The sequence below is a fragment of the Ursus maritimus genome, unplaced genomic scaffold, assembly GCF_017311325.1.
Source record: "Ursus maritimus isolate PB19 unplaced genomic scaffold, ASM1731132v1 scaffold_11, whole genome shotgun sequence".
Classification (NCBI taxonomy): domain Eukaryota; kingdom Metazoa; phylum Chordata; class Mammalia; order Carnivora; family Ursidae; genus Ursus; species Ursus maritimus.
Window position 1 is genome coordinate 70,942,150 of NW_024423453.1, and position 10,443 is coordinate 70,952,592.

The following is a 10,443-nucleotide window of genomic DNA, read 5'->3' on the forward strand; positions in this document are numbered from 1 at the left end:
ATCCTGCAAAGCCCATTCCCACTGCCCCCCACTCTATAGGAATGTCCTTCCCCGGGGTGGGAGAGCCACCTTGTGCAAGAATAGTTGGCCACCAGCCAGCCCTGAAACGAAGGCGACTGCAGAGTTAGGGCTCCCTCTGTCGACCTGAGGCGTGGTAGCTGTCAAGGTCATTCCTTACTGAGAGGGATCCTGGTGTGTGTGTGTGTGTGTGTGTGTGTGTGTGTGTGTGTGTGTGTGTTGGTGCCCATCAGGAGGGCACAACCAGGGCAGGAGACCCTTCTCTCACCTGCCATGCTCCACCTCTACTTCCCCTCTGGTCCTGCCCAACAGTGAGACTTGCTCTGCCCACCAGCCCTTTCCTCCTGAGAAGGCCCCAGACTCCTCAGGGCCAGTGCACCATCCTCCCCCATCACCTACCTGCCTGCCTCCCCTTCAGGCTGGCATGAGAGGGGAGGCAGAATCTTTCCCCCAGAAGTGGGCAACACTGGACACCAGGGCCTCTTGTCCAGGCCCCAGGGGAGGCTTCCTGGGCGCCGTGTGGCCATACCCAGCTGCTGAGGGGACTAGCATACCTTTAAGCTCAGGAGTGCCTTGAGGCCTTGAGGATGGCCCCTTGAGTCCACAACAGGTGGGGCTCCTTCCCCTCTCAGGCAGGCAGTCCCAGGCCCCAGACACCTCGTTCTCGGCTCCTTTCTGCAGCGAGATCACTGGTGCCAGATGTCCTGACTGGACTCTGGCCCTGCCGCCAGCCCCCTCCGCAAGGCCTGTGCATTGGCTTCTCTCCTCTCTCGGTCTCACTCGGTTGCCCCTTGCGCCGCCCCACGCACCAACCTGCTGGGACTGGGAGCACCCGGGACTCTCCCCCTATGCCTGGGCCATCTAAACATTAACTCCTGGGAGGCTGACTAAAGCACCTGGGCAGCTAAGGAGAAGGGAAAGGTGACAAAGAACTGGGCCACAGGAATCAAAGGAAGAATGAGGGCCTAGAAGTGACCCTTTCTCAAGAGTTTAGCAGTCACCCCCCCCACCTCTGTGCATTGGACCCTCTGTTTCAGGGAACCCAGAGCCTCAGCCCCAGGCATGCTGCCACCAGACCAGCCTCTCCCCCAAACGCCAACCCCACAATTGCATGGTCACTCTCCTTCTCAAAGCCCCTGGTACCACAGAACCTTCCCCAATGTGACCCAATCTTTTCCTGCCACTTCTCCAGGCAAACTGACAATTCTAGCCAAACCCACAGATGCTCACCTTCCCCTGAACATGCGTCACATCTCCCTGTCTCAGAGCCTTTTATCTCATGCTGTTTTCCCTCTCAGTATTTTCCCTTGCATGTCTTCTTTGCTGACTGGAATCCTACTCATTCTTTTATTTTTTATTTTATTTTTTTATTGCTGGAGGAGGCTTAGAAAGAGAGAGAGAGAGAATCTCAAGCAGACTCCCCACTGAACTTGGAGCCTGGTGTAGACCTCACGACCCTGAGATCATGACCTGAGCCGAAATCAAGAGTCAGATGCCTAACCAACTGAGCCACCCTGGCGCCCCTGAAATCCTCCTCAGCCTTAAAGTTCATGCCAACGCCAGCCTTTCCCAATGCCCTGGCCCCATGTACTCTCCCATCCCGGAAGCCAGCGTGCCTGGCCAGAAGTGGAGAACGTCCCACTCAGGTGATGAAGGCAAGAATCTAGACTGTAACGCACACTAGCTGCGACCATGGATGAATTAGTATCTCCGAGTCTGAGCTCGCCCACACACGATCTGGGAATAATCCCACCCCCTGAATAAGGGGTTATATGTGAGTATACCTCACATGCTGCCTGGCACATCTCTGGAGTTCTGTACATATTAGTGTCCTTATTTCCAATAGCTCCTAGCTCCTTTTTCCCTTTTGGGATGTACCAAATGCCACTTGGCTATCTTTTTAGATGCGCGAGAGAGATTTCCAAAAGTCCTTAAATTTCAAGTGTCTTGAGATCTTGAAGGGGATGATACAATATCTTGTCCATCTTTTTTGTTAACTGAAGGGCTAGCACAGTGCTTGTACATTGTAGGGAATAAATAAGTATTTGGATTAACTGCTTAGGACCCGTCCCCACCCAAGTCCACCTAAGGATGGAGGGTGGAGGCAGGATTCTAGTTCTCGTTCTGCCTCCATCTCGAGGGACTGCAGGGTGCTGGGCTAAGGACTTCTTTCTGGACCTTCAGTTGGTTTAATTCCCTCAATAAATACTTATTCTGTGTAACATCCTGTGCTGGGCACTATGGGGGAGGCAAAGACCGATTACTTCTACACGTGGGGCACAACCATTCCACAAGCACAAATAAGAACAGTCTGGATGAGCTGTGATATGTGCCATAAGGCAAGGGCAAGTGGGCGGCCGGAGAGCCCCGTGGCACCAGAGACGAGTGCTAGCCCAAGAGAAGAGGCAAGTCGGAAGCAGAGCAGACAGCCGCGCTCTGGGCGTTCGAGCATTCTGGAGGAAGGCGTGCTGGACGGTAGGGACCTCACCATCAAAGACGGGCACGGGCTGCTGGCGGGATGGCAAGGGCTGCTGTTTTGCCAGAGCTCCTGGAGGGGACTTGTAGGGACAGGCCTGGGAAGGGAGGCTGAGCGGGATTGTACGGGAGCTAAGGAGTCCACTGGTGATCACATAACGTGGACAGAGCTGTGGTTTAGGGTGGGGTAGGGTGAGCGAACCGTGTGATGTCCTGGAGGGGGGTGTGTCGGGGGGCAGAGACATGACTTGGAAAGCTACTGTAGTGACTGAGACAGACCCCAGCGAGGTCTGGCAAGGGTGCAGAGTTTCTGAGTGCGGGAGAAAAAATACTGGTATGCAAGGGGTGACAGCTGACATGCTGCTTTGCGAGGAGAGACTCAGCAGGAAGAACAAGGCGAGAAGAGAAAGGCAGAAATCTTAGGGACTGTTTCCATGAAGAGGAGCCAGGGAAGAGAAGGGTCCCAGCGACAGAGAATGAAGAGGTAGGAAAGAGCGTCAAATAGGGGCGGTCCTTCACGGAGCCCAGGGCTGTGAGGCTGAGGACACCCAGGTCTGAAGCCAGGGAGCTCACTGGCCACTGAAATATGAGGGACAGGGCTCAATAGAGTGATTTTAATAGAAGCCAGCTTGCAGGGACTAGAAAGTGAGTGGATTTCCCCCTTGGCCTCATCTGGCTGCTGGAGGACAGGACAGAGGAGGCGAGAACACCACGCCGGCTCTGCTTCGCTGAAGTCTTGGTGATCATAACCAGCCCAGGCTCTGAGGCGCCTGAGGCCGCTTCCCTCCACTTGGTCACATCCTCCCGGAGACGGATGCGCTTATCTTGCCCGAAGCCTTCCCCCACGGTGTCCACCCCCATCTGCACACCTGCGTGGAGCCTTCAGGCACACAGAAGCAGCCAGGGTTGCTGCAGCCAGCTGCGGGTGCTCTGCGGTCCTCAGGGAAGCCTTCTACTCCCCCACCCATGTTAAATCCCCCGAGACCCCATCATCAGAGATCCGTTCCTTTGGCCTCTTCCTTTTAGCATCTTTGACATCAGCCCCAGGTCAGGGGAATGAACTGAACAGACTTGCCCAGAGTATGAAGAGGCCCTCTGGGTATGGAGCCTGGACTTGGCAGAGGCCGGAAAAGGTGTGGCGAGAAGCTTCAGAGAGCCAAGCCAGAGACCCAAGGCCACCAGCAGGCGTCAGACGTACCAGGCTCGATGCTCTGGGCGGGGCACAGGCCCCCAAGATGGCACAGGCCTCTGAGGCCGCCTTCCTCCCTCACCCTGCCTGCTCTCAGTCCCTCCTCACCAGGTCTCACCACAGAAAGCAAGAAAGGAAACAGTGAGGGCTTTCTGGAGCCAGCCCCCAGAGGCCTGTCTGTGCTGGGGAGGTCAAAGAGAGGGAGGGAGGGGCCAGAGAAAGGCGGAGAAGAAAGCAGAGGCAAGACAAAGGGCCCAGTCCACCTTTGAAGCTGTCTCTAACCCAGCCAGGGAGGGTGGGGTGGGTCTGAGAGCCCGGCTGGGGGGAGGCAGTCTAGAGTTTTAAAGAATGTCTTAAATTCCTGCGGAAATCAGCAGGATTGTAAGAGCCTCCCTCCCCAACACACCTCCTTCCCAGCCTCCTACCCCTGCCCCCCCAAGTCCAGACCTCCACACCTGGGGGCCCCAACCCTTTGTCCTCAGGTAATTGCTGGGCGTTGCCCCTGTGTTTAAAATCCCATTGAACTCACCAGTTATCAGCTGTGGCTCCGGACCACCCTCCCTACCCCCCAACCCCCAGAAAACGGCCCCCAACACATCTCCCGCAGTCTTCACCAGGATTAAGGCTCTTTGTGATTGGGGGGGGCAACCTGGTGCAAAGCAATTATGACAAACTGGGGGAGAATGTCTGTCCTGGGGCCTGGGGGACCTCCCTCTTGGCTCTTGCCTTCTAAATTGCTCAGAGTTGGGGGTGTCAGACTGCTCCAGTCCTCACCAAAGGAGAGGCGCGGGAACCCCAACCCCCCCCCCCGCGACTTGGACTGCTGCTTCACCCACCTCCCATTTTGACTAAACCAGGCTCCTCCCCTACTTCCCAATCGGTCCTTATTTTTAGGCCATTCTTGGGAAAAGTGGGGAGAAGGGAGGTCTGTTCATCCTTTTTCCTCTCCATAATACTTCCCTCCAACAGCGTCCCATAAAGAAGAGGAAGGGGAAACTGAGGCTCGGGGTCCAACAACAGTAGAGGGGCTTGGGCGGGGAGCCCCGCTCAGGAGGAGGAAAGAGGCGGCTTTTATAGCCTCTTAGTTCCACTCCCCCAAAGCACACCTGGAGGCGTCTGGGAAAGCCCACCCGAGAAGCCCGGGCGGGGCGGGGGGCGCCGTCCCCCTTCCCGCCCGCCGCGGCCCCCTCCCCCTCTCCGGGCCGCGCGGCCCGGCCCGCCGCCTCTAATTGCGACTTCCACTCAGGTGTGGCCCCCGCCCCCGCCCCCCGCGGGGACCCGGGGAACAAGAGGACACATTCTCGCCCTCCCTACCCCTTCAGCTCGGCCGAGCCCTCCTCCCCATCCCCCTGCCTCCCCCCTTCCTCCCCTCCTCACCGGAAAACAGCAATCTGGCTACCAGCTAGGCGGCTGCGGCGTCCGCGGGCTGCCCGGGCGCCGCGCCTGCGGGTCCCGCGGCGGGCGCTCGGGCCTGCTCTCCCGGCCCCGGCGGCTCGCCCGCCCGCGGCTTTGGGTTAGCTTCGCCCCAACAGGTAGCACGGGACGCGCTGTGCCAGCCAGGAAACCGGAGCCCGCGCGGAGGGAGGGGCGCGCCCGCCGGTCCCGGGGCCTGGCCCGCCCCGGGCCGCCAGCCTCGCGCCGGGCGGAGGTGCGGGGCCTTCCCGGGGCCACCCACACCCCGCTTCCCCTCCGGGCGGCGCTGCCCGCCGCGCCCCGCGCGCCGCTCCTGCACCTGCCGGGCCTCTGGGCTTCCACGGCTCGCCCGGGCTCTGCTCCGCGCCTCTCGGAGAGGCAACTTTGTTACCCCGCAGTTTGGGGGTTGGATCCCGCCACCCTGCCTTCAGATAACCCGTTTGCAGGAAAATGGTTTTATTCTGGGGCTCGAAGTTGGGGATGGGGGTGCAGGCCTGGGTAGTGGAATGTGAAGAATGGCCATCTTTTTTTTTTTTCTTCTTCTCCCTTTTTCTTTTTTCCTGAAACAAACACAAAAGTCCCTTCCTACCGACAGGCCAGGAAGAATTTGGAGGCTGGGGCAGACTGAGGAAGACTCCGCAAGCAGAGGTTAGACAGAGCCACCTCCAGACAGTGTCTGCAAGGCCTTGAATCCGCTGCCCTTTCCACCTGTTTCAGGGAGCCTGCGTCCAGGGGAACACTACAGTTCCTCGCCTGGGGGTCTGCCCCACCCCCACCCCCCAGGGCCTATTCCAGTGCGGGGGGCGGGGGGTCTGGGGCGGCTGCCCTGAGGCCCCAGCCCTGGTTTGTGGCCGTCCCGCCCCTTTCCGGCTCGAGGCTCTGACGCTTGCTGGTCCTCAGGGCCCTCCTTGGCGGCTCTGGTTCCCCTCCCTCCACCCCAGCCCAGTTTTGGGATTAGGAAGGGAAGGGGATGGGAAGGCTGGTGAGGGGCAGCTGCCCCCAGTGTCCCCGACTACGTCAGGGGCTGTGGCCTCCGAGTGCGCTTGGTCCGGCGGGTGGGGGCTGAGCCCACGAACTCGAACTGCTTCTGCCTCTCTGCGTGGTTGGGGAAGGGCAACTGGCCCTGGTAGAGGCGCTTGATGAAGTGAGCCTCTCGTTGGTTCTGGCGGCTTCGAGAAGCCTGGCGGGGCCGACCCTGCCTGGTGAAGGCCATGAACCATCCCTCGTGCCGGGCATTCTGGAAGGCCGTGTAGTTGTTCTCCAGCACGATCTCCGTGAACACGCAGTCTTTGCTCTTCCCGCTGGGCTGCGGAGGGAAGGAGGGAGAGGAGGGGAGTTGGTCCCCCCAACCTGTCTGGCTTATCTGCCTTTTGGACCTATTTGGTGGGACAAAGGAGGGAGTGATGGGAGCTGTGTGCCCAAGGACTTCTGCCTGGTGAGATGGGTGCCCTTGTTGGGAGAGCAAAAGTGGGAGAAGGGAACAAGCTTTGCTTGGAGTCAGATCTGAACTTAAATACAGGCTTGTCATTTACAAGTTGTACACCTCGAGCACGGTGTTTAGCCATGCTGAGTCTGTTTCCTAGGACGTGGCATAAAGATCCAGATTATTCTGCACTGCGTACCCAGTGGGTACTCGGCACATGAGAACACTTCTCAGTGTGGGCAAATGGTAACTGCTGGGTGGAGGAAAAGGAGGCGACAGTCTCTGATGAAAAGAAGGGGCAAATATTTATAGAATAAAGACTGTCGGGAGCCACACAGCCACCCATTGCCTTGACACTACGCCCGTTTTTATAGACGGGAAGCCTGAGGCTTAACCAAATCAGCAAATACTTGGTGAGAACAACCAGAATCAGAAGCCAGGACCGACAAATGCTAAAGGAAATGGAATTCTCCCTGCACGACAGTGCTGGACCCGCTGTTGCGGAGAGGTTACACTAGCAGGAGGTGAGCGTGTGTCTTCCTAGAGGGATCCTGTGCACCCCACTGACCTTGGGGGAGCTTGCAGCCATGCATGAATGCCCACTCTCAGCCCTGATCAGCACTTAACCCTCAACATGGGGGCTGCAATATCAACTAGGTGCTAAAATCCTGACTCATTGATGCTGGGGACATATCCCGTAAATCAGAGCCGAAGAGCCTTATGGATCAGTAAGTGTCCTCAGAGGGCTTCTAGACCCGCCCACAGGGACTTATTTAAATGGAGAAACCAGAGAGTGGCTGAGTGTTGGGGTATGAGTAGAAGTGGTCCTGGCTTGGGCCCAGGAGAGGGGAGTAGGGTGCTGTGGGGCAGGAGTAAGGTTGAGTCATTCATCCACCCCCGCTCCTTCCAGGTCTCACCTTTCCAACGAGCTTGCCCTTCTTGTTCATACAGATGTATTTCTCACTCTCAGCACCCTTGATGCGCACACGGCTTCCAAAGGTGTCCGTCTCCACTATGAGTTTGGCTGTGATGGGGGAGGGGGAGAAAGACCTCTGTCCATGGGGGTTGCCAGCTCAGGGGTACGGCAGGGCCCCCCCCCAACCGGCCTGACCTCTGAGCTTGGGTGGGGGGGCCCTGGGAGGCCCTCCTCCAAGAGGCTTCTCCCTGCTCTCCCTCTTCGGTCCCTGCCCTGGCACAGGATCTGGGGAGGGAGCAGCTTAGTCCGGCCAGTGGTGTGAGTGGCCTCTGGTGAGGGCTGGGTCTCACCAAACTTGTTGCCGTCCTCCGCAGTGGCAGAGATGCGACGCCCGGTGACCTGCACGTGCTTGCCGCTGGTCCGGCTGTAGAGCTGGTACTCGCGGATCTGCCGCCTGCTCAGCTGGTCGGTCATGGCGCCCTGGTCCCTCACGTACTGGTTAAAATTAGGAGACGGGTGATTCTCCCCCTTTGCGGTTACCAAGGGAAAAATAGTGTCAATTTGCTTTGGGCGACACCACCGTTGGTCCATCCAGGGGAGAGGGGTGTGGAGGTGAGTGTGATGGGGGCAGGCCATCTGTCCTGGGAAGCAGAGGTGTGGGGGGAAGGGGACATAGGCTCTTCCCAAGGCAGTGGGAAAGCCGGTCATGATCTCCTGACTCTCCCTCTGCCCAGGCTTGGGGGACACTTGGTGATCTAGTGCAGGCCTGGAATCATGATTCTGGTTGCTGGAAGGAACCTTCAAAGTTATGGTACCAATGTCAGCACTAAGTGTGGAATCCTGAGCTCCTGCCCGCCTCCCCTGCCCCTCCCCTGGGTGCTCAGGCTTCTCTAGGGATGAGGGAGGTGGAGGCTGCAGCTGCAAGATGAGCTAGGGGGGTGGCCCAGTGGCGCTCCCTGGAGGCGCCCCCTGCCTGTGCCACAGTGTAACGGAGGCTCGCGGCCAGTGGGGGCGATGTTGCTGCCCGCTGCCCCAGTTCCACCCATGCGAGGTGCAAAGCCAGGCCGCACCATCTCCAGGCCCAGTCTCTCCTCACCTATCTGCAGCACTGAGCTGGAGAGCAACAGACTACTGACTGCCCTCTCTCTCCAGTGAGGTGCAAACCAGATGACGTTTCTCAGCTGCTGGTGACAGCTTCCACCCTAGGCTTCAATATTTCTCTCCCCACCCGATCCTGCTGGCCAGACTCTCTCTGCCCCAGATCCCAAAGGCCACCTTTATCCCAGGCCCAGTCACAGCCACCAAGACAGACCCGGACCAGATCAGCTTCTGTTGAGGCCACTCTGGCAGAGGGAGGAGCAGAGCAGGAAGCACCAGCTTTGGGGAAGGGGGCAGTGAGCTGCTCTAGGCTGACCCTGTAACCTGCTCTGCGTTAACCCTTCGTGTGTGTCACTGCTCATTTCCCACGCCACTGGCCAGGAGTGCCGCCAGGCCCCCCGCCTGTGAGAGCAGGGTCCGGAGACTCAGAGCAGCAACGTGTGCCCCGCACCCTACCCTGGAAAAACCCGAGGCCAGCATTTGGGAAGGGGGCCTGCCTCCCTGCCAGGAGGTGGGGTCTGGCTGGCCCAGGACCCTCGGTGGGGTCCGGCCTGCCCCCAGCCCCCAGCCTCCTGGCCCAGGTTCAGGCCCTCCGCCCCTCTTGGCGGGCAGCCTCCTTCTGGCTGTCTGCTCCAGGTCAGGAGCAGAGAGGGCCCCCCTGAAGCCCCCTCCTCTCCTTGTCCCCCTTCAGGCCCTGCACAAAAGCAGCCCCACGCCCCCCCCACAGCCCCACAGCCCACAAGTCGCTCTCCCCGCGGGACCTGGCCTGTCCCTTTCATGTTCCCGCTGCGGGGGGACCTCCCCTTCCACTGCTGCAGACAGCTGCTTGTCAGACGGCCCCTCAAGCATGGCTGTGGTCCGGCCTGCCGGCCCCCCCGCCAAGGGGGGTGAGGGGGCACTTCAAGGGGGAAAGGACAGCTTTGCCACCTTCCTGGAGTCCTGAATGGGGCCTCAGCCAGGCCATAAACGCCCAGGCCAGCCTCACCATTGTGCTAATTCCCCTTCCAGAACAGGTTGGGCCCACCCCCAGCCCCCTCCCGGCCAGGCTGGGGGCTTTCTTCTTGCTCTCCCTGGATGTGTGAAGCAAAAGGCCTGGAACGGGGGCTAGAGCAAAAGGGGGAAGGAAAAGGGGGGGAGTTGTCTCTCTCTCTCCCACCCCCCCACTGCTTCAAAGGCAGCCCCTTTCCCTCTCCCAGAGAAAAGGCATTTACCTTCAAAAAAAGTCCCCACTGGATATGAAGAGAAGCGGGCCTCTGGCCTGGGAAAGCCAAGCGATCTCTCCCCAGAGCGGTTCTGGACCAGTGCATTTTAATAGCTGCACTTTTATGGAGGGTCACAAAAAGGGACCGAGCCTCGCACAGGGGGCTGGGGCTTGGGGTGGGGGTGTGTGTATGGAGGGGCTGACATGGGGTGGGGGGAGTGTGGAGATGCAAACCCTGAATCTTGTACCAAACAAACCTCTTTGGGCTTGACCTCATTGCCCTGTAGGTAAGGAGTCACCCCGCCCTGGCTGGGCATTCTGACTGCCCATGCAATCCCCCAGGACATCGGCCCCCCAGGACATCCGTCTTGGGGGGAGTGGGGTAGTAAGTGGAACGCACAAGTGGTTTTACATGGAAACCTGTGTTTCCAGGTACCTCCCAGTACAAGGCCCACCTGAACCGGCACCTTTGCCCTCTACCTGCCACTCCAGACCATCCCTCAAGCCTAGGCTGCCCCATGCATTTAGCTTTGGGGGGGGAACCCAGTGTGGGCGGCACAAGAGAGAAACAGAGACCCCAGGATGAGTAGGGACAGGGAGGGTCATGGAGGGAAGACAGATAAAGACCTCAGTGAATCCCCAAATGTACCTTCTTAGCCCCTTCTACCCTCCTCCAAAGGCCGACACCATCCCCCCAACCTCAAAAACCA

At 59.1% G+C, this 10,443-nt stretch overlaps 1 protein-coding gene and 1 long non-coding RNA gene across 3 annotated transcripts in view; one reads left to right on the forward strand and one right to left on the reverse strand.

Annotated features, from left to right (window-relative positions):
* The window catches only part of LOC121101894, a 12,444-nt gene extending 10,204 nt beyond the window's left edge, over nucleotides 1-2,240 (forward strand). Inside the window, exon 2 of the long non-coding RNA XR_005833945.1 lies at nucleotides 1,398-2,240. This is a non-coding gene — a long non-coding RNA (uncharacterized LOC121101894). The remainder of the gene's footprint in view (nucleotides 1-1,397) is intronic.
* Nucleotides 2,241-6,107: 3,867 nt separating this feature from the next.
* Nucleotides 6,108-10,443, reverse strand: part of FGF17 (fibroblast growth factor 17) — a 6,943-nt gene continuing 2,607 nt past the window's right edge. The window contains exons 3-5 of one of the 2 annotated variants that reach the window (XM_040626195.1): nucleotides 7,785-7,929; nucleotides 7,436-7,542; nucleotides 6,108-6,401 (exon numbers count right to left, since the gene is read on the reverse strand). In XM_040626195.1, coding sequence (XP_040482129.1) covers nucleotides 6,108-6,401; nucleotides 7,436-7,542; nucleotides 7,785-7,929 — 546 coding nt within the window. Of the gene's footprint in view, nucleotides 6,402-7,435; nucleotides 7,543-7,784; nucleotides 7,963-10,443 lie in introns of both variants that reach the window. The other variant, XM_008702093.2, reaches the window with a different exon arrangement.